General features: G+C 55.8%; 1 protein-coding gene across 1 annotated transcript; it reads right to left on the bottom strand.

Moving 5' to 3' along the window:
- Positions 1-1,586: 1,586 nt before the first annotated feature.
- COL2A1 (collagen type II alpha 1 chain) lies at positions 1,587-26,621 on the bottom strand. Its single transcript, XM_012459054.2, has 48 exons — positions 26,539-26,621; positions 25,491-25,568; positions 24,817-24,861; positions 24,652-24,705; positions 24,199-24,252; positions 23,370-23,423; positions 22,921-22,974; positions 22,736-22,789; positions 22,370-22,414; positions 21,795-21,848; positions 18,594-18,638; positions 18,057-18,110; positions 16,046-16,144; positions 15,703-15,747; positions 15,510-15,608; positions 15,268-15,321; positions 14,778-14,885; positions 14,355-14,408; positions 14,172-14,270; positions 13,967-14,020; positions 13,443-13,541; positions 12,991-13,044; positions 12,534-12,587; positions 12,130-12,183; positions 11,834-11,887; positions 11,555-11,599; positions 11,322-11,420; positions 10,977-11,084; positions 10,581-10,634; positions 10,254-10,307; positions 9,825-9,878; positions 9,413-9,466; positions 9,070-9,177; positions 8,531-8,584; positions 8,036-8,089; positions 7,148-7,309; positions 6,851-6,958; positions 6,602-6,709; positions 6,203-6,256; positions 5,924-6,031; positions 5,693-5,746; positions 5,432-5,539; positions 5,136-5,189; positions 4,581-4,688; positions 3,934-4,222; positions 3,293-3,480; positions 2,711-2,953; positions 1,587-2,168 (listed from the first exon to the last, which is right to left on the bottom strand). Exons 2-48 carry the CDS (start codon positions 25,551-25,553, stop codon positions 2,022-2,024), a joined length of 3,918 nt encoding a protein of 1,305 aa, XP_012314477.2. The 5' UTR covers positions 25,554-25,568; positions 26,539-26,621; the 3' UTR covers positions 1,587-2,021.
- Between the last annotated feature and the right edge of the window lie 357 nt (positions 26,622-26,978).

The following is a 26,978-nucleotide window of genomic DNA, read 5'->3' as shown; positions in this document are numbered from 1 at the left end:
GGGAGCACAGCCCTGCCAGCCAGGGTGGCGATTTCCATCTGACCCTAGTGCAGACGGAGGCAGAACTTACCGTGCACTGCCCTGGCCTCTTCCTGTTGCTTCATGTTGCAGTGACCTAGGGAGCAGCTGCTATTATTTCTAGGTTTTACTAGGCACTCAAGAAGCAGGTGAACTGTGAAGAATCACCTTGATCCTGGGACTTCTCTTGCAGAAGTCTAGGCTGATGGTCACAATCTACTGAACAACTTCATTAAGAGTAAGTAGGCTCTGGAGTTTGACTGACAGGTAGGAACAGAGCTCAACTCTCTATAGCTCCAGCTGGGAACCCCTATACACCACCTGCTCTCCTGCGACCCTAATTAGTGCTCTTGGTAGGTAGAAGGGTTATTTATTTGAAATTATGAGATGGCTATTCTAATTATGTGTTTTCAACAATCATGTTTTCATTTTACTCCTTTGTCATGGACTAGCTCTGGTGGGGTAGTACCTGTTATTATACATGTATATATACACACACACATATACATATATAAACCTGGGTATATTTCTTATGTATTATATAATAATATATAGGTATATATTATTATAATTATCTGGTGATAATTTATATCAGAAATTGAGTATTAATACATACAAAAAATCCAACAAAAGTGTTTTATTTATTTTTATTATTTAATAGAAAAGCTGTCAACCTTAACCTGGAGGAAGCAGGAGCAGGGATGGGAGAAGGGGTCAGAGAAAGGGGGCAGAGAAAGGGGTAGCTCTCTGGTTTATCAGCTGTGCCAAATATCTGGAAATTTACTTCACAAAATGCTACCACCCTCAACTCTGATTGGTTTAGAGTCTCCCGCTCACTTCACATGTTCCCATCACTATGGCCCGCTACTAGAGAAGGGAACAGCATGCTCATTGTGGCCACCTGTCCAAGTCATTGAAAGGGAGGGGACACCTGAGAGTAGGAAGAAGTGGGAAGCAGTCCATTCTTAAGCCTGATGTTTAGAGTCTGTGGAAACTTTAAGTGCAGGCCCAGGGTGAAGAATGGGGGTCCAGGGTCTGGGGGCAGGAAAGAGGAATATGGGTGGGGCAGGTCACACTTCCACCTCTCCTTGACCTGAAACTAAACGTCTCAGATTGATTGTGTACACTTAACCACGGGCCCCGCAGGGTTCACTCCCCTAGCTCCTCCCTTTTCTCGAGGTTGTATCTCCCACCTCTCCCATCCAGCAGGATGCAGTCACGTGTGGTCTTAGACCCTAAGCTGGCAGGGCATCGCCTCTCCCACTAATATGCCATAGAGCTGTGTTCAGTGTTTACCTTCAAGAGTAATGCCATCCCTCTGGCATACCTCCCTTCCCAAATGTTGGTCTCTGGTCCTGTTCACCAGTGGGTTTCATATAGTGCCAAGGTTTACCAGAGAGGCAAGCTTGTGTTTGTGTGAGGTTGCTAACCCTGGCAGTGTGGCTTCAGCGTCCTTACTCCAGGTTGAAAAATCAACAGAGGAAGTCCTCAGGACTGCTGTTTGGGCATGCCTGCAGAATGGAGGACTAACGAAAAACAAACTCAAGAACAAACCACAAGTCAATAGGTACTTTCCAATAATCTTTTCATTTTAATATCAATTGATGTTTTAAAAAATACAGAGGTGTTTGACACAGAATAGCACCATTGTGTAGGACACACACAGTTCCTGAGCCCGGCACCTGAAGGGGGGCCTTCTGGCCTGGGCTGGGGGCAGTCACTCAGGGAGCGTTTGACTCACACCAGTTAGTTTCCTGCCTCTGCCTTGACCCGAAGGTCTTACAGGAAGACAATAAATAAATAGAACATCGAGATTTTATTTTGCAGTCTGCCCAGTTCAGGTCTCTTAGAGAGGGGAGAAAAGTCCGAACTGTGAGAGGGTGGGATGAATGGACATCAGGTCAGGTCAGCCATTCAGTGCAGAGTCCTAGAGTGACTGGGATTGGAAAGTACTTGGGTCCTTTGGGTTTGCAACGGATTGTGTTGTTTCTGGGTTTGGGTTTTTACAAGAAGCAGACTGGCCCTATGTCCACACCGAATTCCTGCTCGGGCCCTCCTATGTCCATGGGTGCAATGTCAATGATGGGGAGGCGTGAGGTCTTCTGTGACCGGTACTCGATGACAGTCTTGCCCCACTTACCGGTGTGTTTCTAGGGGAGAAAAGGAGGAGGCCCTGTTTAGTAGACACCTTGCTACCAGTTCCACCTGCCCAGGAGCCCAAAACTGCACAAACTGGTGAGCAGCAGTGCCCACAAGGTTGAACCACACTGAGGGGACTCCTGAGACCTCTTCTTGGCTTGCCAAAGGCATCTCCACTTCAAAATCTATCCTTAGCAGCAGGGCCCTCCTCCGCCCTGCCCTTCACCTCCTTCCCACTCCCCAGAGTGAGCTCCCAACCTGTGACTGCTTATTCACTCTGTACACATTGCCAGAACACTTCTACAACAGTCACTGGGTACCATGTAGGGTTTTAGTCCCCTGAGCCAGGGGAATGGAGAAGATGGAATGGTATGTGCCTCTCCCTCACCTGTCACTCAGCTTATCTTCTCTACATGATCCCTCAAACTCATGCCTCTGATGATCCTGTCACTTTCAGACCTGACAGCTGCTGTAGGCCCACCCTCAGCCCTGCTCCAGGCAGCCCCGGCACAGGCAGCTCTTCTCTCTGGCAGCCCCAGCCAGCCCCACTTACCGTGCAGCCATCCTTCAGGGCAGTGTACGTGAACCTGCTATTGCCCTCTGCCCGGATCTCCACGTCGTTGGAGCCCTGGATAAGCAGGGCCTTCTTGAGGTTGCCAGCTGCTTCATCCAGGTAGGCAATGCTGTTCTTGCAGTGGTAGGTGATGTTCTGGGAGCCTTCCGTGGACAGCAGGCGTAGGAAGGTCATCTGGACGTTGGCAGTGTTGGGAGCTAGGTTGTCATCTCCATAGCTGAACTGTTGGGACAGAGTGGCAGTGTGAGGCCTGGGAGCTGGCATTTAGTGGGACCAGAGGCTGTGGGGGCTGCCAAGAGTTCAGAGTTCAAGGAGCTCAAGAAGTGCTGGGAAAGCAGGGAGCTAGTTGGACATTTTTGCTTCCAGGAGTGGAGCAAGCTCAGAGGACCTCTTTCCCACCTCACACAGGAAAAAAAATACTCTTCCTCTTCTTTGCCTCCTCTCAAGCCCAACAGAAAACTGAAGGAAAACGTGGGGAAGGTGCTAAAAGCTCCCAGGGAGAAGAAAAGAAAGAGTCTGAGAAGCCATCTCCGCTCCTCACTGGGGCACCCAGGTACTCACGTGGAAGCCACCGTTGATGGTTTCTCCAAACCAGACGTGCTTCCTCTCCTTGCTCTTGCTGCTCCACCAGTTCTTTTTGGGAACATTGGCTGGGTTGGGGTAGACGCAGGTCTCGCCAGTCTCCATGTTGCAGAAAACCTTCATGGCGTCCAAGGTGCAGCCCTGGTTGGGGTCAATCCAGTAGTCTCCTGCAGGGGGAAGAGGCAGCACCCATGGGGCTCAGACAGGCACAGACACAAAGGCTTGAGAGGGCCAGCCTTGACTGAAAGAGACAGAAAGGCCTACAGGGACAAGGGACGAGGTTCACACGTGGCCTGAAAGGAGGAGACCTGGGAGGATGCAGGGGCAGGGAGATCTGCATGAGTGAAGTCCAGCCCTAGGGAAGAACACAAGCCAAGAGGGCAGGAGCAGTGCCCAGCTGGTGGGTGGAGTCCACCCTGAGGTCGCCTCAGCCAGGTAGCCATGGCAAGACAGGTGCCAAGGCTGCGGCTTGTCTGCTGTGAAATGAGAGAGCAACACTCTGGCAGAACCTTCTAGGCCCAGCTCTTCCCTGTGCTAGGGGGCGTCTCCTCCCTTGCTGCTGTGCCTAATGGGCTGACTCGCTGCTTCCCGGGGCAGGGGATCCTGTCCTCCAAGCTCACCGCTCTTCCACTCAGGGTGGCAGAGTTGCAGGTCTCGGCAGGTGCGGGCAGGATTCTTGCGGGAGCCCTCGGGGCTGCGGATGCTCTCGATCTGGTTGTTGAGGGACTTGAGGGTGGCATCCACCTCAGCATCGTGCTGTCTCAGGCCACCGGCTGCCTGGTCGGCCCGCATGTACTGCAGGGGGTCGGGTCCCTTCTCTCTCTGGCCAAGGCCAGCAAAGGCGGACATGTCGATGCCAGGGCCAGGGGGACCTGGAGGACCAGGGGGTCCGGGATTTCCAGGAGGACCCTGTAGCAGGAAACAGAGAGATCAGCCAGGACTGTGGGAAAGTGCCCCTCCATGCCCATCCCCATTTGCTAGAATGTACTAGAGTGTCCCTCTTCCCAGCCCCATGGGTGAGGCAGAGGTGTAGCAGCCCAAGACGAAGGAAACCACAGCACCATGCCTATTTCTTCTTTAGCCCCTCCCTTCAGTTTCCCAGCACTGATCATGAGCCCTGTTAACCTCTGAGGAGACCTCAGGATGAAGGATGCCATCACTCTCAGCTGCAGGCTGATGCCCTAAAAGAGGCCCTGAGCAACAAAGAGCTCAAGCCTCTCGGATGCTGGGGACACCTAGACAGCAGGAAAGGAGTCAGGACACTTACAGCGGGGCCGGTTTCGCCTGATCGTCCACGGGGACCAGGAGGCCCAATGGGGCCAGGGATTCCATTAGCACCATCTTTGCCAGAGGGACCAACGGGGCCAGGAGGGCCCTGCAAGAGAGAGAGGTCGTGAGGAAAGAGTGGTCACCACAGGGAAGGCTGGAAGTTGCTGGGGCTGGTAGGTGACCGTCCTGATAGCACCAGCCACTCCACCCCCAATCCCTCACATGCTCAGTTAGGGAACCCTGAGCTGGTCTCTATCTGGCCAAGAACCAGCAGGATAGCTCCATGGCTCCCTACCCTCCTAGGCTCCTCTTTGTAAAATGCCGTTAGCAGGAGTGTGTCTGACAGCCACAGCTGCCATGTTTGTCTTACAGCTACTGTGGCCTCAGGCGCTTTTCTGGCCATAGTCACATGAGCCAGTCCTGCCCCCACTGCTGAGTGAGGACCCCTGAGCCCAAGGCTTCCCCAGAAGCAGCAGCATTTCCCTCACCATGGGAACACCAGGCCTGCACCCTCTGAAGGGCTCCCTCCATCTCCCAACTCCATGTCACTTACTCTAGGGCCAGAAGGACCAGCAGGACCAGAAGCACCTTGGTCTCCAGAAGGACCCTGCATAGAAGGAAGAGGCAAAGGGCCGTGGTCAGCACAGACATATCGATCTATATCCTGGGAGCTGAGGGAGCGGCTTTATGTCCCAGCCCCCTTCCCTTTCCACTTCCCCTCTCCCAGCCCTGAGGAAGTCCTGGGAACTGCTTAGGGTGAACCCAAGCTGTCTGGGCAGCATGGGGAGCTGAAGTGGGCTCTGAGTGGCAGGAGGCCTCAGGAAGCCCCACACAGGCGGTGACACTCACAGGGGGGCCGGGCAGACCCTGCAGACCAGTGAAGCCACGGTGTCCCTTCAGGCCTCTCTCGCCAGGCTCTCCAGCCTCTCCTTTGTCACCTCGGGGGCCTTGAGGGCCCTGGGAACAAGGCAGACACAGATTGAGTCAGGTCAGGGCCAGCAGTCCCATCCTGTCCCACCTAAGCCGAGGAGTCCCCAGAACCACAGGGTCCCGGCTGCCCTCCAGGCGTGCCCCTAGTGGGGACTCAGTGCAGGACACTTGGATACTCACCGGTATTCCCCGGGCTCCAGCTGGTCCTGAGGGTCCCATGGGGCCTTGTGCACCCTGAGGAGAGAGTGAGAGCAGCGTCAGAGAAAAGCCAGGATGGGTGGGGGCCTCCTCTGCATCTGCCCCCAGCTGAGCACTGAGACCACCACTCCATGGCCCAGAGACCGAGAACCCAGACTGCCTTAGCCTCACTGTGCAGGGAAAGGCGGCTTTTACTGAATTTAGGATACTCACAGCTTCTCCTCTGTCTCCCTGCTTGCCAGTTGGACCAGCGGGGCCAGGAGAGCCAGGGGGCCCAGGGGCTCCAGGAGCTCCCACAGCACCAGCCTCACCACGATCACCCTGTCAGAGAGACGTCTCAGGCTCAGAGAAGAATATTCCAGAAGAGTCAGGAACAAAAGGTCCTTTCAGACTGAGATGAGACTGGTTCCAACCTGCAACCCCTGGTTGGCCTGTCGGGCCCAAGGCCATGTCCTCTCCATCCCACCGCACACACAGACCCCAGACACTCACCTTGACTCCAGCCGCACCATCTCTGCCAGGGGGACCATCGGCGCCGGGGCTTCCCTGGACAAAGGAAAACAAGAATGCGTTTACAGCTGCTTCCTGCCTGTGTCCCCCTCTGCTCCCCCAGCGCCCCCCCCCCGCCACCGACCCCGTCAGAAGCTCAGGCCTCTTCTCTTCTGCCCAACTCACTCACACTTTGGAGCCAAAGCTTCCTCACTGAGTTTCCCTCCTCCTTCCCAGCTCTTGGTCTCTACCCGATAAACTTCCAGTGCACCTAGGCTCTCTGGCCTATCGGCACCCCCTTCTCCAGGGCCCCACCTGGGACTTGCCTTGGCTGGCCCAGCACAGAGACTCACAGGGCCCCTCCCCCTGGTCAGAGCCACCCCAGGGGGTCCCACTGCTCACCTCTCGTCCAGGTTCACCTGCAGGACCAGTCAGGCCAGGAGGACCCACAGGGCCAGGAGGACCTCTGTCTCCAGATGCTCCAGGAGCGCCCTGCTTGCCGGGCTCACCCTGCAGAGACAGACACAAGGACAATCAGTGTGCGACCCTTAGGGAGAGGGCAGATGGGACAGTCCTGAGGGTGCTGAGGGCGGTAGAAGCCTTGGCAGGCAGGGCCCAGCTCAGCCGGAGGGAGGGACACCCCACACTCACCGATGGGCCGGGCAAGCCGGGGAACCCTCTCTCACCACGCTGCCCAGGCAGACCGACGATGCCTCTCTGACCAGCCAGACCCTGGGGACCTGGCGGACCATCAGCACCCTGAGAGAGGAGAGACAGGAGATGAGAACTGACAGTGGCCCGGCCTCTTCCCACCCTCTCAGCACAGCTCACTCTGTGCAGCCCCTGTCCCTGGTATCCCCAAGGCCCCACTCTGTCCTGCCCGGTGCTCTGAAGCCACTCACGACCCTGCTCCCAGGGGCCTCGGCATGGGTCTGGTGAAGGACTTACAGAGGGACCGTCATCTCCAGGCTCTCCCTTCTCGCCAGGGGGTCCAGCAGGACCTTGGAGGCCGGGGTCACCAGCTCGGCCAGGGGGACCGCTGTCTCCTCGAGCACCTTTGGGACCATCTTTTCCAGAAGGACCAGGGGGACCAGGGGGTCCAGGGTTGCCCTAGAAGGAGAAAATGCAGGAAGGGAGGACTCACCTCACCCTTCCTCATTCAGGCTGTCAAAGCTACTGTGGCCTCCACGACAGCAGTTTCCCATGTGGGGGCTTCTCTACATCCCCACACTAAAGTCAACTTAAGCCCCCCACCCCAGTCTACCTCCTCGGCCTTCTAACAGCTCTGGGCAGCCAGCCCCAGCTGCTTTTCTTTCTCCCATCTATTTGGAATCCCTCCTCCCTCCTCCCTTCGACCTCAATCTCCCTTCCTCAGGAGCCGCTCCAGCCCTGCCCCTCTGACCCCCGAGCCTTCTGCTTGCCCCCAGCACTCGCTCCCTCTGCCCAAGGTGCTGGTGAACCCAGTGACTTCATCACCTCTACTCCCTCCATGCAAACTCCCTGAGAGTGACCCAGGCCATGAGGACTTTCTTTAAAGCACACAGCCAGGTACACAGAACATGCCCAAGAAACGTCTGCCCAGGATGAAAGTAATCATGGCAGCCCTGTCCTGCCCACCAAGTCAGCAGAGCAGCCACCCATGGCCAACAGCAGGGCCACAACCCTGCCCCCAGCCACCCTCAGGGGATAAGTCCCCATGACCAGTTAGCTGCTCCTCCCGGGAGTGGAATGGATTTAGAGGAGTGGAGGCTGGCCTGGAGCTCTCCAGACCCTGTCGGGTGCTGGGCCAGGTTATCCATGCCTGCCTGTGCCTCTCATGCCAGGAGCATCACTTACATTGGAGCCTGGGGGTCCAACACGGCCAGCAGCTCCAGGGAATCCAGTGGCTCCCTGCGTGAGGAGAGGAGAGCGCCTGAGAACCTCAAGCCCTCAGGAGGTTTGAGATTCAAATGGGCCGAGTAGGGGCATCTCAAAGCTTAGTGTGGAAAGGGCGAGGGCTGCAAAGCAGCAAGGGGGAGCCAGGGAGGGAGAAAGGGCCTCAGGTCAGGCCATAGAAGCAGGCAGGAGCTGTTCCCCTGCCTCTGGCTCCCGCAGTCAGCACTTCAGGGAGCTGGGCGAGGGACCGAGCCTTGGGCTGGGGAATCAGGGACCACTGTGCACCCAGCCCCCAGGCGCCCTCTCTCCCACCTGGCTGTGGGAGGGCTTAGGCTGGGGGCCCAAGCAGGACTGGGAAAACAAGGGGGGGCATCCCAGAACACCCCCTCCATGGGAGCCTCTGGGGCCGGGCCCTCTGTGTGAGGTGCAGGGTGGGGCGTGAGAGGCCTCACTCACCGGGGGGCCTTGTGCACCTCGGGCTCCTTTAGGACCAGTCACTCCAGTAGGACCCTGGGAGGGTAAGAGGGAGACAGTGGGGCCCAGTGGCCCAGGGAAGTCGCTGGGCTTCCTCTGACAATGGACCCCCAGGTGTTCAAAGATGCAGCTTTCTTGGCACTAAAAACCCAGACTGAAGAGCTGCCCCAGGCAGGCCTGGCACCTCCGCTGCAGGAGACTTGTATTCTAGGAGAAGCCGATCAGGCATCTGCAGAACTGTTAGGCATCGGTCTGGGGTCTGGCCTCCCAGGAAGCTTTTCCTGCCACCGCCCCCTCCTCCCCAGGAGACCAGCAGCTTGGTTCTGGATGTCTGTGGTCAGCCTGTCCCCTGTCAGTCCCTACACACCACCATACAGCCCACATGCCACATGGGGACCATGGAAACTCCTTCCACAGACACGGAAGTGTCCCCAGGCCTGAGAACCATCCTCTGCCTGTGCAGCCTGCTGGGGCCCAGGAGCCCTTCCTTGAGGAAACAATTCTTCGGGGAGCACTGTTACCTGAGGCCCAGGTGCTCCAGAGGGGCCCTGAGGACCAGGAGCACCAGCGTCACCTTTCTGGCCAGCCTCTCCTTGCTCACCCTTGGCCCCAGGCTGGCCATCAGCACCCTGTAATGGGAGGGAAGAGGCTGAGTGAGGGGCAGGCCAAAGCCCCGGAGCTCTTCCAGAAGAGCAGGAGACTCTGTGAGTATGTGCATGTGTGTCCACCCTGGCCTGGACACGATGGTTCCATTAGTATGGAGGTGGGAAAGGAGAAGAGAGGAGTGTCCATTTCCCTCCCCGACTAGCTCTGATGCGCGAGGGTGCTGGATGTGGAGCCAGGAGAATAGACAAAGATACTCACAGGAGGCCCAGCAAATCCTGCTGGTCCAGGGGGGCCAGTCTCTCCACGTTCACCCTGTGAGAGAAGAGGGCATGGTGAAAGGTCAGGCCCCGCTGCTTGACCTGCTTCTGCTCCTTTCTGAGAGCCGCTTGGGCCCCGCTCAGCCTCCTGTTCCCCAGAGACGGGCAACTGAAAGCAGCCTTAGTCCTGAATGCAGGCAGAGGCTCTGTTAACACAAAACCCCTCACCCTGAGCACACCACAGGGGTGACGTGCCTTCCCCCTTCCCTTTCCATCTCTCCTCCCACCCTAGAACCAGCAGGCAGGGAGGGACCCAGTGCCTGGCAGCGCGCAAGGCCACAGGGCAGCATGAGGGCCTGCGCTGGCTCCCAGGAACCTCTGGCCGAGCGAGGCTGAGAGGGGCAGACACTCACCGGAGCGCCACGAGCACCAGCACTTCCTGCAGGACCAGGAGGTCCAACTTCTCCCTAAGGGCCAGGAGGGGAGGGGGAGCCAGGGGTGAGAAGATGGGGGTCAGAATGGAAGAGGGCACAGTGCATTCGGGGAGCCCTGCTGGTGGGAAGGGGGCTCCAGGTCCCCACACACGCCCTGGCACAGCCTGCGTTACTGTGCAGCCCACACCCGCACCCTCTTGAGGGCCTCTGCTAAATGTGCTTTTACCCCCAGGCCAGCTGCTGCCCCAACGACAGGGCACACAGACAGTGGCTTCACTTCTGAGAGGATCCCCGCTTCACTCCTCACAGCCCTGGCGGGCAGGAGGGTGACAGTGGTAAGGCAAGACAGAACAGCCTTTGGCAGGAGATAAGGAGGCATGACAGGAGAGGAAAGGAGCCGGGACTCACCTTCTCACCGTTAGCACCAGCCGGGCCAGGGGGGCCGATGGGACCTGTCAGACCCTGTGGGAGAGCAGGTAGAAGTGAGGGAGGCAGGCTGAGCTGGCCGAGCAGGTGGGGCCCCACACGCAGCAGACCTTGGTGCGCCCTCCCACAGCCACCAGAGCTCCCACTCACCCTCTGGTCCCAGCTCAACAGAGAAGTGTCTGCAGTTGCCCAGCCCCACAGAGACACAACCAAGGACCCCACTAGCAGACTCCCCAGCCCCCTCCCCCATCTCCTGGGTGCAGGGCTAGGATCCCAATCCCCAGCAGCCCGGCAGCCGCATTCACTTACTCGCCCACCATCCTTTCCAGGGGCTCCCTCGGGGCCTTTCTCACCAACATCACCCTGGGGGAAGAGAAAACCATCCGCCTCAGCAGGGCACCCCAGGACCCCCATGGCTGGCTCAGTCCCACCCAGGCTGGGGCTCTAGGTAGAGCCCAGGCCCTGCCCAAGAGGGATTTGCTGTGGTCTCAGGGTGGGTAAGGAGGGGCAGGGGCGAGATGAAGGGACATGGGGATAGGATGTCCCTAAAAGGCAGGGAGCTTTGGAAAGGAGTCTTTAAGCTCCTCAAGCAGGGCTAACTGGGACCCTCATCACCAGGTGCCATGAGGGAATGGAAGGGAACACAAGGGGCAGGAGTGTGGCAAAGTCACAGCTTTGGTGAGAGGCCGAAACCCCGGCACTTACCCTGTCGCCCTTGGGCCCAGCAATACCAGCTGCTCCCCTCTCGCCGGGCATTCCCTGAAGACCTGGAGGGCCCTGAGCCCCGGGGGGTCCTGCTGGGCCAGATGCACCCTGGGGAGGGAGGTAAGAGGGAGTCTGTAGCAGACAGCACCTCCCCCGAGCCCCTGTTCACGGAAACTGGGTAACCAGAGCCCCAAACCCCTCTTCCTTCCCTTCCTCCTTTCCAGCTCCATCTTCCACCTGCCACTTCTATTCTTCATTCCTCCTGAGCCTGTTCCCCTTCTTCTCCCCACTCAGTGGGCCTCCCAGGCTTCCCAGAAGGCCTCCACAGGACACAGCCTCACTTACTTTGGGACCATCAGTGCCAGGAGTGCCAGGGAGGCCACGGGCACCCTGGAGGCCCTGGGCACCGGGAGAGCCACGTTCACCTGGGAAACCTCGTTCACCCTGTGGCAGAGACACCAAAAAGCCATCAACCAAGAGCAGTGGGGGAGACCTAGGGAGAAAGCAGGGAGGTGGGGAGGGGTAGGGCCCAGGACAGGCCCAAGAAGGCCGCCTGCAGTGGCCAACGGGACACTCACCCTGGGACCCACGAGGCCAGGAGCTCCAGCTTCACCGGGAACACCCTGGAGAACAAAGGAAGATGTGTGAGAGTGAAGGGTTCATGTCACAGACCCCGAACAATCCTCCACAGCGGGGCTGACTATCCCTCCTCCCATGAGGGACAGAGCTCAGACTGTGGGTCCAGGACATCCCCAGGCCTCACAGGGCTCCCCGTGCCCTCTTGCCCTTGCCTCCTAGGCATCAGAAAAGACCTTCCCACCTAAACAGGTTGCAGGTTCAAAGAGCTCCATACTCACCTGGTCACCTGGTTTTCCACCTTCACCTGGGGGACCAGGAGGGCCAGGAAGTCCCTAGAAGCCGAAGTGACAAGTGTTAGCAATGGAGAGTTTGCTGCCCCATCCCCCAGGGAGGCATGCTATAGGGCAGACCCAAAGGAAGGTGGCAGCAGCAGTGAGAGCCAGGGGTGCAGGGAAGGCTCAGTGCCTGGCGTCCTGCAAGAGGTGCGCGCTCCCTACCCATGTTGCCTGCTGCTGCCCCAGAGAGCCCTGGGTATAGCATAAGACTGGACAGAGAGCCTGGTCCAGACACCTACCTGGAACCCAGATGGCCCAGGAGCACCCTGCTCGCCTCGTTCACCAGCAGGTCCCTGCAGAGGAAAAGGTGAGCTGAGCCAGTGTTTCAGAGAACCTGAGAGCCACAGCTACTGAGGCCCAGGGGGAGGTCAGCAGAGTGGGCAGGACAGCATTTTCCTTCACTGCTCACACAATGTGTGTATGCCTCCCTGCACTCCCATCAGCCACCCACACTCCTCTCCACCAAAGTGGGTCCACACAGCCTCCTGGGACGCCGGCCTCAGCTCACAGTGGGTCTGGAGTACCAGCTCAGCTTACATCCACACCTGTCAACTCCATTACTGGATGGACTTGTGACCCATCACCCCCACCCCTCCCAGCCCCTGCCCCCAGGGCCACCTGGGGAGGCTGGGCAGGTACTTACAGCAGGGCCAGGGGGTCCAGCAGCACCTGTCTCACCATCTTTGCCAGGAAGACCCTAAAGGGAAGATGAAAATACAATGCAATGACATGCTTTTCTTCCCTCTTGCAGTCCCCTAGGACTGGGCAGAGGCACTTCTGGCGCAGTTTCCAGACCGCCACGATTCCCCCCAGCTGAACTCCATTTCCACACCTTCCCCAGCCTTCCTTCCCAGGTCCTGCCTTTTCTTAGCTGTTTTCAGCATGGAAGCCTTCCCAGCTTCCTGGCCTGCTGACCAGCGGCAACCAGAAGTCTCCCTGTCTAGACACCCAAAGGGCCCAGCCAGTGTGGGGCTCAGCCACAGGGATCAATCCGCAATACTGAGGGGTCCCAGGACCACGCCATGGGAAGGCCATTCCCCTGTCCTCCCTGCCGATGCCCCGCCAACACCAAGCCGCAGGCAGTGGGGAAGGATACTTACTCTCAGACCAGGAGCACCAGGCAGTCCCTTTTCACCAGCTTTGCCAGGCTCACCCTGGAGGAAAGAGAGTGCAGGACCATGAGGCGTATGGTTTGGGAGGGAGTAGGGGACAGAGCGGGCTGCAAGGACTGAGGCTCGGGGCCATATCCTGATGGACAGCCAAGGATAAAGCAAAGTACCAGCCCTTCTCTTCTGTTCAGAGGCCTTAATGGCAGCCAGCCTGCTGGGCACTGCCCCATGGAACAATGTCATGGCCGCAAGGCCCCAAGGCTCTCTGGAGTCCTGGATTTCCCCCGAATCACATGCAGACCTCCATTGCCACCCATGGCACAGGAGCCCCACTCATGACTGTCCCTGGCTAAACCCTACTCAGGACCCAGCCCTTTCCCCAAGAGGGCGGGGAGGCAGGTAGCACCACGTAGAAGGAAATGGAAGAGTAAATTATTACTTACATTGGCACCTTTGGGGCCAGGGAAACCCATGACACCAGGCTGCCCACGAGCACCCTGAGGACCTGGAGGTCCAGGACGACCATCTTCACCAGGGGCCCCCTGAAAGAGAGAACGCCGTCCTCAGAACACAGACACTCTGACCACTTCCAGCCATCCAACATCTGCTAAGGGTCTACACGGCAGGCCCAGGACTAGGCTCAGCATCTAGGACTGACCACACCGCACCCATAGGCCCATCTGCAACAAGGCACCGCTGAGTTTAGAAAGCTGCCTCAGAAAGTGCACACACGATGTCGCCATGCCCCTGAGGATAAGCCCTGAATACATAAGGGGGTGGGATTTTCAGCGCTCACGGCTACTGCACAGGCTACATCTGGCCCCATTGCCTACTGTCTATCCCCTACCGAAATTCTCAAAATTCACAGTACTCCAGGCCTCCCCCACCCAAACTCCGTCTCTCTTTTCCCTTGCCTCCCCAGGAAGATCCCCCCACCCTCCCAGCAGCCCTCAGAGGACAGACTTACAGAAGGGCCAACTTTGCCTTGAGGACCAGCATCACCAGGGCGGCCAGTGAGACCCTTTGTTCGGGAGAGAGAAGAAGGTGGTGTTGGGGACCGGCCCCAGGACCTCCCAATCCCGGTAGTGCAGGGCCGGAGGGAGCCAGCCAGGAAGGGCCTGAGGGTCCACTCAGAGTCTGAAGCCAAGGGCAACAGCAGCTCTGCTACTTACCCGGGCTCCAGGAAGGCCAGGTTCTCCGGGACGGCCAGGGTCACCGTTGGCTCCCTTGGGGCCAGCAAGGCCACTGGGCCCTCGCTCTCCAGGGGCTCCCTACACAAGAGTACACATGGAGTCAGTGGGACACCACGTGACCAGGGATGCAGGGAGGGACCCCAGCCCTCTTCTCCCACTCACCTTGGGACCTGCCAGACCATCTTGACCTGGGAAACCGCGGTTGCCAGGAGCGCCCTAGAGAGCCACAGGGAGGAGAGGCAGTGAGTGAGGATGGCCCCTAGCCCAGCCAGGCTCCAACAGGTCCATCTCACTAACCCACCAACCCCAAATTTCTGGGGAGCAGTGGCTGCGGCCTGCAGGATTCTCAGAGGTTAACTTCTGGAACCTGTTTCCCTTCCTGGGAAGAGCTCATACTATTTCATGTCAGCCTGGCAGTGGTGGGCACAACTGAGGATCAGGCTCCCTCTCCCTGTGGTGTGGACGGAGAAAGAGGAGGATGATGTGTGGAAAAGTCATGGGACTCAGCAGGAACACGGACCACAAGGACTCACTTTCCTCTCGAGGTCACAGCCCCCGTGGGATGGAGCCTCCTCATTCACTTACTCTTTCTCCAGGGGGACCAATGGGCCCAACGCCACCAGGCTCTCCACGGGCACCTCTCTTGCCTTCTTCACCAGCGGGTCCAGGGGCTCCCTGGGGGCCAGCGGGGCCCTGAGGACCAGCAAAAAAGAGAAACAGAGTGAGCCTTCACCTGGCCGCAGAGCAAGGCTCGACTCGGCGTATGAAGGACGTAGCCTTGGCAACTGTTCCAGGCGGGTGTGGGGTTGGGGAAGAGAGACCGTAACAGACCAGCCATGGAAGAGCAAAGGGAAGCGAGAGGGTGTAAAGATCAAACTGTTCAAACTGGCCAAGCCAAAGATGGGAGCTGAAGCTACATCGGGGCCTTCCCCAGCCCTGTTAAGTCTCCTCCAGGTACAACCTGGGAGGACCCAGATTGGGGGATAGAGCCCTGGAGGAGGTAGGCGGTGGGGCTGAGGCCTGTGCCCTGTAGAACAGCAGCAGAGGAGACAAGGGCTTAGGGGCAGATACTCACAGGTTCTCCCTTGGGGCCTTGTTCACCTTTGAAGCCAGCAATACCAGGTTCACCCTTGAAAAAAGAGACAGGTCCTCACACGGGGTTCTCTCCAAAGAGCCTGCCCTGCCCCAGAACCCCTGTTCAAGATGCCTCGGATGGAAGCCGCTGTGAGGCCAGGGCAGGAGAGCATGAGAAAGAGGGGTGATGGGGTCTGACTCCAGAGATGTCAGTGGGACTTGGAGGTCACGTTGGGCTCTTACCGTCTGACCTTTTGGGCCCAGAGGACCAGTTGCACCTTGAGGGCCAGGAGGACCCCGTGGCCCAGGGAAGCCAGGAGCACCAGCAATGCCAGGAGCACCCTGTTGGCATAAGCAGAAGGGAGGGCTGTCAGGAGAGGGGCAAGGCAGGACCGGGCTCGCTTGGAGAAGTAAAAAGTCCAGGGGTAACACTCACAGCAGATCCTTTGGCTCCAGGAATTCCATCTGCTCCAGGGTTACCCTGAAAAAGGAGACAGTGTCACTGTCAAATTAGCAGCAAAGAATGAACCCCAACCCCCTCCAGCCCTCCAGGGTACAGATCCAGGGACCTGGGAGAGGTGCCGTCCATTTCAGGAGCATTCCCATAAGTGTTTCAAGGGGAAGATGGGATAGAGGGAGATACATCTAGAGATGGGGACAGGCGTTGGGCCAGAATGGTTTGGTGATTGGAGCCCACAGCTGTCAGAGCAAAGTATAGAGTCAAGAGTTCCAAGGCCACAGACTCCAGACCCCCCAGGCCAAAGACAAGCTGCACTCACAGAGGCACCAGCAGGCCCAGGGGACCCAGGAGTACCGGGTTCACCACGAGGACCTTGAGCGCCTTCAGGACCACGGGCACCAGTGGGGCCGGCTTCACCCTGGGAAGAGACAGGGAGGATGAAATGAAGAAGAGTGGGGACACAGACCTCTAGCGGGTGGGCGACAGCGCAGGGTCAGCTGCAAGCACGACACTAAATCACACACACACCCCCAACCCTGCACCTGAACATGCGCGTTCACACACACACACCCAACCCTGCACCTGAACACGCACATTCACACACACACACCCAACCCTGCACCTGAACACGCGCATTCACACACACACACCCAACCCTGCACCTGAACACACGCATTCACACACACACACCCAACCCTGCACCTGAACACGCGCATTCACACACACACACCCAACCCTGCACCTGAACACACGCATTCACACACACACACCCAACCCTGCACCTGAACACGCACATTCTCACACACACACACCCAACCCTGCACCTGAACACGCACATTCACACACACACACACCCGCAGGGCCAGCTGCAAGCACGACACTAAATCACACACACACCCCCAACCCTGCACCTGAACATGCGCGTTCACACACACACACCCAACCCTGCGCCTGAACACACGCATTCACACACAGCTCACGCTGCCGTTTGTCCCTGTCTGACTGAGCTGATGACCTGATGACTTCCCACGCCTGCCCCTCTATGCTCACCTCCTCTCTACACCATAAGCCTCCACACGCCATGGCACAGCTACGTGCTACAGCAATGGGCAACCTGCGGCTCCATCGACATCAGAAACGCGTGGGCCGGCGACCCTGCCATCCTGGCACTATGGGATGATGGATGGACCCCGCTCTCTCCCCCACCTCCTGTTTTTCTATTGTATTGAGGAACTGAGGTCCCTTCTAAGCCTCTGAACAGCTCAGCTCAGAGCACCACCTTACTCTCGCCTGAGCTGACAGGTGAACAGTGACACCACAGCTCTGGCCCCAGTCTGTTCTCAGTAAGCCAGAAAGCCAAGGCAAAAGAACAGGGGGACTCTGCCCCTCCCTGCTCTCGGTGCAGCCCAATTCCCCCGGGAGGCCTCAGCAAGCTCCCTCCCCCAAAATGGCTTGGGCTTTTGCTTTCATTTTTTCCTGAAAATTACAACCCACTCTGGATGGCAGAGTCCCGGGGGAGGCTGCTGACCTGGAGAGAGGGCAGAGCCTCCTCAGGTTTCTTCTCAGAACATTCTTGCTTCACTTTGGTAATTATTAGTTTCCAAAGGTCAGCCCCCCTCACCTTCCGCTGCCCCTCTTCACAATGGGTCTCCTTCACCCGGCTCCGGGACCTCAGACACTGTCTGGTTGCCATGGAAACCCCCAGGAGGGGAAAAGCAACCTGATGCCAGTGACACATGGAGGCTCCTTATTCATTCCCAGGGACGTTCACACTGGAATCCCTCCTGGGCTGCCGGGTCTGTCCCTGAACTGGCTGGCCTCCCATTGGCCTCTAGTAATCCTCCAGAGAACTCCATTAACGTGGCTTGGAAGAGCCAGGCACCCCAAATGAAGCAGAAACCCGGAGGGGAGCAGGGGCTCCCTGCCTGTGCCCTCCTCCTTGCCCAGTTCCCCCCAGCACCCTTCGGGGCCTCGAGCTCGCTCAGCTGTTGGGTCTGCCCCAGGCTTGCCTCCCCTCGCTGCCACTCCTGGCCTTCTGCCCTTGCCAGGCCTCTGGTGTATCCCTGTCTTCTTCTCTGTCTGCCTTTCCCCACTCCGAAGCTGTAACTGGATCTCCTACATTTTATCTTCTGTCTTACTTTCCCTCCAGGTGAAGCTGTGAGTGTCTGGCTTTTTGCCCCACCTGGATGGAGGGGGCAGTGGGTGGGGTGGTGGGGAGCTACTTCTCAGAAGGGAGCAGGTGGTTTCTGACGGAGCAGTGAGCAAAGGTTACAGGGAAAGGACAGCTTCTCAGCACCCAGAAACTCCTGACTGGATAACAGGGCACGTACCTTGGCTCCAGGAGCACCAGGGAAGCCAGGACCACCAGCAGGACCGACGGGACCCTGGAGAGAAGTGGCGGATGGGAAGAGAGATGAATGCCAGTTCTGGCCTCCAAAGCGAGGCACCCCACACCTCACACTCCTTCCCACCTCTGCACTGATTTCACTCTCTATCCACTGCGGCTAAAAGGCCTTGGATGAAAGTTATCCCATTGCCAGCGTCCCCAGGAAACTTGGCCTGGCTTCAGAAGGCAAAGCAAGTTTCTGACTACATCTGTGGTGAGAAGCAGACACTTCTTTGACCTCCCTCCTCAAGAAAGACTGCTGAAAGGGTGGCTGAGAAAAGTGAGCCCATGCCCCAAAGCTTGTTACCAACATGCTCAAGTGATATTTAAAAACTATTCCTCCTCTCTCTTCCCCCTTTCCAGTAGACATCGGAGTGCTGCTATGGTTGCACCCGATCATCCCTGCAGACTTCACTGGGCTGCTTAATAGGACGTAAAGCACAGCAACCACAGAGACCTGCTGAGGATGACAGGAACTTACCGGAGGCCCTGCAGGGCCTGGCTGACCATCGTTGCCCCGGGCACCCTGTGAGCAAGGAGAAGGAAGCAGCCATGAGAGGTGCCCACAGCTCTGGCCGTCCCTGTTCCCGGCCCACCCTCACAGAAAACCAGGGAGACACTGTGCCTGGGGCGTCCCAGGGCTGGGCATGAGGATGGCGAGGTGTGGGCTGCAGCTTTGGTGTCTGTGTGAGTGGGTGGCCAGAGGGCAGTAGTGGGCTCCTTCTTCTAATCTCTTTTTTTTTTTTTTTTTTTTTTTTGAGACAGTGTCTGGGTCTGTCGCACAGGCCGGAGTGCAGTGGTGCGGTCTTGGCTCACTACAACCTCCACCTCCCGAGTTCAAGCAATTCTCCTGCCTCAGCCTCCTGAGTAACTGGGATTACAGGCACGTGCCACCACACCTGGCTAATTTTTTTGTATTTTTAGTGGAGATGGGGCTTCGCCATGTTGGCCAGACTGGTCTCGAACTCCTGACCTCAGGTGATCCCGCCTTGGCCTCCCAAGGTGCTGAGATTACAGGCATGAGCCACTGTGCACAGCCTCTAATCTTAAACAAAGCTTAAATCATTCCCTCTTTTCTTCAACTTCAGTTCAGACCCAAAATTTCCCTAACTTCAAGGCCAAGTGATTATTTAAAGAGTCAGAGAATTGAGTGCAAAGCAATGAAACAGCGAGGCAACCACATGGACTCAGTGCTTGCTGCCTGCTCAGTGGGAGGGGTTTTCAAGGCTTGGTTAGCCTCTCTGGTTAAGGCTTGGTTAGCCTCTCTGGTCAAGGCTTGGTTAGCCTCTCTGGTCAAGGCTTGGTTAGCCTCTCTGGTTAAGGCTTGGTTAGCCTCTCTGGTTAAGGCCTCCTTTTGGTTGACTCCAGGCTGCCTCTTCCTCTGTCCCATCCCCAGACAACCTACTCTTATAGAAAATATAGATGCTCACAGATGTCTCCCACTGGCTCCCTGATGGGGCAGGACACCAGCCGCAGCTCAAAGCCTACATCTGAGCTCATGCCCTGGGAGGCTTTGGTTTACAAAGCAAGGCAAGGTTGCCAGCTTCTTCTCTAGGACTGGACTTGGAGGATTTTTTCCCCGAGTTTGTGGTGACACTCCTCAAATTCTCTCTCAAGTTTCCTTAGGGCCCGGGGAACTCTACCCAAACTCTGGAGGCCACAGGCTGGGTGGAGCTGGGCCTAAGACCTGACTGAGTGGGTCAGGAAGGGACCTATCCCTGCTGAGTCCTGCCTGCCAGTCTCTGCCTCTCCTTAGAAGCTAAAGGAGAAGGAGGCTTTAGGGGGAGCTCGTGTTTTAAATACAACTCAACTCTTCTTCCTGGCTGGAGTCCATTTCTCCTAACTGAGACTCTCCAGATTGGCATTTAAGAGGAAAGCAAGAGAAAACTTAGAGAAAATGTCAGCAGGAACATAAAGCTTCAGGATTGGCCACAGCCCCTCTGGGCTGGCCTGGCACTGCGGGAAACTGTTCCCTGGGAAGCTCTGGAGCACCCTCCGTCCAGGGGTTGGCCAGCAGGGAGGCCCAGGCTGGGTCTAAGCAGAAGAGAGCTGCCATGCTGCTCTGAGAGGCCAGAACTAGACTGGCATCTGCCACCTCTCCCTGCAGCAAGTCTGGAGAGAAGACGCAGTCAGGCCCAAGGGAGGGCGCATGACCACAGCAGGCAGACGCCAACCCAGCCCGGTCTGCAGCCCAGCCTTGACACTAGACCAACACTTGGATGTACGTGAGCCTACCCTGTGTCTGGGGCCTGCACATCCCAGACACGGCACAGCCACCTTCTGGAAATCAAGGCTGGGAAGACTGCAGGGAGGCCACAGAGCAGAAGCCTAGCAGAGCAGACTCCAGAGAGGAGTCTGATGGGAGGGACGAGGGAAGGGGAGCAAAGAAGGGCTCAAAAGCAACACTGTCAGCCTTCTAAACCAAATCCTACACACGCTGCCAGCCTAACTACCGTGGGGACAGGAACCAGCAAAGAGAACCAAGAAGCAGGGTTGCGGTGCCCAGGAAGGAGGGAACAGGGACAGGGATGGAGCTTGTCTTTAGCCCATGCAGACTGAGTCCACTGCAGCTCTGAGCCTCGCTAAAGGCCACAAGCCAGCGTCCTGCTAATCTGTAGAAACGGCAGTGTTTCTTGGCAGCCCCAGTGCTCTCTAATCCCCTCACACAGAGTGACCCTGGGGCAAGGCACTTCAGCAGCTCTGGCTGACAAAGGGGGGTCCGAGCTGCTGCTTATTTCAGTGATCTGCCATTGAGGGAAACTTCTGCCAAACAGACACATTAGCTGGAAAGCAGCACAACGGAGTGAAGCTGATTTATTTTGGCCAGCCCTGCAAGGACCTGTGAGGAGGGGCCTCAGAGCTTGGGTGGTGGGGGTAGGAAATCAGCAGAAAACATAATCTTTCTTAAACACGGCTTTCATCGCATCACTCGCCTGACCAAGCGCCTACAAGAACTCTCTATTGCTAAGGGATCAGAGCTAAACGCCTCCGTCTGGCACCCTGCACCCTCCATCAGCTGCCAATCCCCTCGCCCTTAATTTCCCACATTAACTAGAGGCCACCAGAGTCTGAGGCTGCAAAGCATCATTTATCTTAAGCTATTTCACCTTTCTATGTCTTGGTTTTTTCATCTCTAAAATGGGGAGAAGAATAGAACCACCTCTCAGGATGTGGGAGATTAGATGCGATAAAGCATATAGGGTATTAGACACAGGACATGCCTGTGGAATGGTGGTTCGGTACTACAGCATAACATCACTCACGGCAGCAGCAGCCAGCATAAAGCCCTGTGAGTTGATGCTCACCTGTCCCACTTTTCTAGGGCATTCAAGCAACCAGAAAGAACAGAGAGCAGCATGGTGGTACTATAGCCAACTAAGTCTGTCTGTAAATTCCAACTGGATTGCCCAGGGAGTGGGTGGTGGCTGTTGGAGGGATTACCTGATAATCCGGACTGGTTAAGATAATCCTGCTCTCGCCCATCCACACTTCCATTCCCATCCCTCCTCCTTCACCTGTGCAGACTCAGCCTGGGAATTTTCGACGGGCACACTCAGGGTGGATTCTCAAAGAATAATACTCCCTACGCCTCACAGGGTTGTTTCAAGGGTCAAGAGAAACAAACCTGTAAACTCTAAAGTGCTCAACAAAATGGTGGCGTTTGGCTTCGTCAATTACTCACCGCAGCACCAGCAGGGCCAGTCCGTCCTCTTTCACCTGGCAGACCACGAGGACCCTGGAACACACATCAGAACAGCCTCAGCATGAGTTGGCTTCACAGCGCTCAGAGTGACCATTTCTACCGGCGGGCTCTTCGCAGATACCAGAGGAGAGAGAGGGAGGATGCACACACCCAGGAAACCAAGTCCCTTCTGATGGTGCTGCCTCCCTGACTAGCCAGGACTCTTAGATCACACCCAGCAGTTTTCTGCCCAGGCAGAACACATGAATGCTCCTGTTGCTACCTATTGGGAACCTTGTTACAGCCACACCTTGCTCCTTGCAGTAGAGGAGCTTGACAAAATGTTGACAATCAACAGAATTTTTTAAAATGGAAGCATCTTTAGTGTGTTAACATGGCTATTTTAAGGAAATGGCGAAATCTTAAATCATCTGTCTAATGCATTTTGCTTTTTACTCGCAATCACATGAAATCTACAACATTGAATATGAACTTTGCACAAAGGGAGCTCTTTGCAGCCATCTGATAGTCTGAAGGGTCTCTGGTAAGCCTTCCTGGAGGGTGTCCATACTTACCATCGGGCCCGGAGAACCGTTCTCACCGGGGGAACCACTCTCACCCTGGAAAAATGACACAGAGGATCAGTGTCTGGCACCCCATTCTCAGCCCCCAGAAAACTCCTAGGGAAGACACCAAAAGCCCTGATCATCTCAGCTCAGACTGACACAAGCTTCAGTGCGAGCACTGTCCCTCCTGTGAGGGACAATGCCCCGAGCTCTCCAGGCCTGCTGTTGGCCCATCAGGATGTAGGGCTGGTGTTCCAAGCCAAGGCTGTTCTGACAAGCTGGCTCTACCGAGCTCCTCAGCATCTTCCCGGCTAGGAAGCCGGGCTCCTTATTGTCTCCCTCCTCCCCATCCCAATGCACTTTCTGGCATCTCACCTTCACACCAGGGGCGCCCGCCTCTCCCTTAGCACCGTCCAGGCCCGGATAACCCTAGGGAACAAGAGAAAATGTTCAATCACACTTCTGGGAAACCCAAATTGGAAGAAATGCACACGCTCCAAAGTGCTCTTCTGTCCCCCCAGGCATCTCTTCCTTCCTGCCTCCTCACCCTTGATACTTACTCTGTGACCTTTGACACCAGGAAGGCCTGGGGTTCCTGGGAAGCCACGAGCACCCTGCAATCCAAAGCGGAGATGTTCAGGGTACAGAGGAAAACAACAGGGGGAAGCTGCCCTGGGCTGCAGGAGGGCCTCCAGCTCCCTTGGGCTACCAGGGCGTTGACCAGGGCATCGTCTGGAATCCCCCGACTTGGGCACTTGGACAGCAATTTCGGTAAAACCCAGATCACTGCTCCCAGTATTCCCCATCTATGCAAAGTGGTATAAATAACAACTGCCCAGCCTCCCTCATGGGAGCCTGAGTGGGGATCACAAACACGGTCATGGTAAATATAGGGGCTACTGGTGTTTCATCTCAGAAGTGACCTCATTGAACTGGATGTGCTGGGCTTAAGGCCACAGGAAAGATGACACTGGGAAAGATACCTGAGGCTGGGAAAGGTGGCGTTTACCTGAGGACCTGGTGGACCTCTTTCACCAGCTTTTCCAGGTTTTCCAGCTTCACCCTGATGGGAGAGAGAGATACCCCAGCTTCCTCAGAGACCCAGTAGCAGAGTGGGGGCACCCCAGAGGGCTTCCCTTCTTCCAGCCATCCATGCCTTTGCCCACTGGCTCACTCATCTCCCTCACTTCTTTCAGACTCCACATCCCTGGGTGCCTTTCATGGGTCATGATTTCTTCTTTTGGACACATGCATGGCCCATGGGCAAGCTCCTCTGTCCTCACCAGCCTTCAACTTCCCCTGAGAGGCTTTTTCTCTCCTCTCCTGGGCTCTGCCGACTGGACACGCTCTCCCTAACCTCGAGAGACTTTTACTGTCTAATGTTATTCATAAAAATAGCCCAAGAGTGCCAATTCTTGTCTCTTCATTTCGTTTGCATCCTTTGTAGACATCCTGACTCAGGCTGAGCTTTTTCTAACTCATTTACAATTAAGATAATGCTGAGTTGTTGAACATTTTTTTCTTTGTTTTTCCTTCTCTACATCTCTGCCTTGTGCTTTTTTTTCTCTCTCTTCTCTCATTTCTCAATTTCCCTTCCTGGGGCTAATGATGTTTTAATTATTTCTCTTCCCTTGGATCCAAAGCAGTCCCCAGGGAACTTTCCAGCACAGACACAGTGGCCATATAGATAGGAGATGGCGTCAGGGTTTGGGAATGCTCAGTCTTGCTCCTCAGGACACCTCCACCCTGGGTGCTCCCCGTCACTCCCCCAAGCACACACCCTCTCTAGACCCTTTCAAAGGAGTCAGCTCCTCATTTGTCTACTCACGTATACTCACATCATCACCAGGCTTTCCAGGGGGACCAGGAGGACCACGGGGACCCATGGGACCCTACAAACAAAGGAAGAGAGTTTAAGAGATGGTTAGAGCAGGAAGACACCTAAGCAGTGGACAGAACTTTGAGATTGTAGTTTTGGAAGCCAGTTCTCCTATGAAGAAGAAAGATGGAAAGGTCAGAGCAAAGGTGCAGAGATCACAGTGGAAGGCAGCAGACAGCACAGGCTGGGGTGACCCAGAAAGGGTGCTGTTAGGACAGTCCCTGGTGGTCCTTGCCACATTGGGCTCTCTGTTAGAGTTCCTCCACAGCTAGGAAGTTAACATCTGGATTTCCTTGGGGCCACTGATTGTGGGAAAGAGCTGGGCAGAGCCTGGGAGGGACAGCAGCTGTGGTCCCAGTGGTCTATCATGAGAGGCTCCCCAGGAGAGGGGACAGGCCGTGCCAGTACTCACAGAGACGCCAGGTTCACCAGGTTCACCAGGATTGCCTTGAAATCCTTGAGGCCCCTAAAAAGTAAAATGAGGACACCAGGTCACCCCCTATAAACTGCTAAAACATCATAGTGCTTGGGAATCCTCTGCAATACCAGGGAGGGGAAAAGACTTGCAGATACTTACGGGAGCGCCTGCAGGGCCTGGAGGTCCTCGAGGTCCCATAGGGCCCTGCATCAGAACAGAAAATGAGGGGTTTACTGGACATGCTTCCCCAGCGGCCTCCAGTGTGCCATCTTCTCCCAGCCAACAGCCCAGACAAAGGACAAGAAGTTACTCTGTGGGCAGGGGGCCTAGAGTGGCTGCTCCCTGTCATTTCCCACTCCCCACGCAACAGTCTATTTTTATTTATAGGCACCATTTGGACAGAAAAGCTGGCCTTGCTTTCTCCTGGACAGCAGCCATGTTTACTAAAGTCTGAGTTTCATTTAGCATGTGCCAAGTCAGAGCTGCAGGGCTGAGATTTCCTGCTAGAAGTCTGTGGATCCTGGAGAACAGTAGCTGCTGTCTGCATTCTTCAGTTCTCATTCCAAGAGCAATAGCAACTGGCCTTCTAACAGATCAGCCTATATGCATCTCCCCATCTTCATTCTTCTTAGTCACTCCAGCGCATCATTAAAAGTGGCATCCATTGCCATTAAAAACCAAATGCTTTGGGCTAGCTGAATGGGAGGTTACATAACTATGGAGAAGAGCTGCTCTAAGCAATTATCTGCAAAGCGGAGGTTGTCAGACTCTCCGGCTCTGCTAAGGGCCACCTCCTGCCATTTTGGCTGCAAAGAGCTGGTGTCTTTTCTTACCATTGGTCCTTGCATTACTCCCATCTGAGCACCACCAGCCTTGTCATCAAATCCTCCAGCCATCTGGGCAGCAAAGTTCTGCAAAGAAACCCAATAACATTAGGAGGTTGAAAGGCCTTAGGTCTTCGCTACTTGGCTAGGTAAGCTCTATCTGAGAGAAAGAACTCTACTGAGATAAACTCTGATAGTTGGAGACTAACCTATCATTGATCAGAATTAGCCTGGAAAATAATTTTGGGAATGAATTATTAGATGACAGTGGCAAAATCATTTCCCTGGAAGGGAAAGTGTTATTTGGAGAAGTATCAGTTCCTTGCATTTCATTTTATAAAATTATTTTTACGTTCTAAAATATGACAGATATTATTTAACATATATTGAGAAACATAACTAAAGCTTCTAAGGGTGCTCTTTATTCTTTAAGACTTTAATGCCCAGCAAAGGACTAAAACCAACAGTGTTAGAATATTTCAGCAAGTGATGGAGTAGGCATCTGTGAGCTCATTTACGTTTAGGAATTTCAAACACAGCAAATGTCAAAATAGCAAACCCGCAAAAACTAGGCAATCATATAATTTGTTGATTGGTTTGATTCCAAAATTGACTTTAGCCATACACCTTCACTCAGTGGAGCTCTTTCATGAGAACGAATAGCTGCTTGGAATGTACTTGGCAAGGACCAAGAATAAATGTCTTCCAAGGACAGTGGTCACTCTTCTTCCAGAGAAACACAAGTGCCCAGTCATTCTTCCTCCTAACCTTACACCCACCCCCCAGAATCAACCACATGGTGCAGATGCCAGGAAGCCAGGTAACTGAAGACTTTCTTTATAGAATCCCAGTTAGTGAAAAACGCCAGCCCTTAGCACCACAATCTCATCCCTAATATGTGACTCTACTAAATTATAGGCCTGAGGGCAAAGCCCATGGGCAGGCTATGTACACACTGCTGGCAGCCCTGGGAGCCAGCCAGGTAAGTGCAAGTAGCAATTTAAAAGCCACATTACTGGAGGGACAGCCTGAAGGAAGGGGAAGTAAGGATACTTACTCCACCAAGACCAGGGGGGCCAGGGGGGCCGGGAGGACCAGGGGGGCCAGGATTTCCAGGGGTCCCAGGTTCTCCATCTCTGCCACGAGGTCCAGGTGCACCCTTGGCAGAAAGAGAAAAGGGCATCAATGGGAAGCAGTGTTTCTCCAAGAGCTATCTGTCCCTGGGCTGCTGTTTAAGAGGTAGCCAGTCTCTTAAACACATGGTGGGGCCTTGGGGGATCCGGGAGGTCCACCAGGGTCAAGCAGCCTCGCTTTGTACTCACTTTTTCACCTTTGTCACCACGATCCCCTCTGGGTCCTTGTTCCCCTGCAGGTCCCTGAAGGTGAAGAACATGGTAAGATGACAGCAAGGCTGGGAGCCTGCAGATCAGTAAGTCGTGTGCAGCGAGGAAGGGACGGAGAAACTGATTTCTCCCTCTCTTACCTGAGGTCCAGGAG

Source organism: Aotus nancymaae, unplaced genomic scaffold, assembly GCF_030222135.1.
Source record: "Aotus nancymaae isolate 86718 unplaced genomic scaffold, 86718_ANA_hifiasm-v0.15.2.pri h1tg000092l, whole genome shotgun sequence".
Classification (NCBI taxonomy): domain Eukaryota; kingdom Metazoa; phylum Chordata; class Mammalia; order Primates; family Aotidae; genus Aotus; species Aotus nancymaae.
The sequence above is the reverse complement of the archived record's forward strand: the minus strand, read 5'-3'. Positions and strand labels throughout refer to the sequence as shown.

Coding starts and splice junctions, on each gene's coding strand:
- COL2A1 (XM_012459054.2), bottom strand. CDS start 25,553: ATGGCTGGAGGATTTGATGACAAGGCTGGTGGTGCTCAGATGGGAGTA. Junction 14,886..15,267: donor AAGGCCCCAAGGGAGAACCT/GTGAGTATCTGC, acceptor GCTGGTCCTCAG/GGCCCCGCTGGCCCCCAGGG. Junction 5,747..5,923: donor AGGGAGACAGAGGAGAAGCT/GTGAGTATCCTA, acceptor CTCTCTCCTCAG/GGTGCACAAGGCCCCATGGG.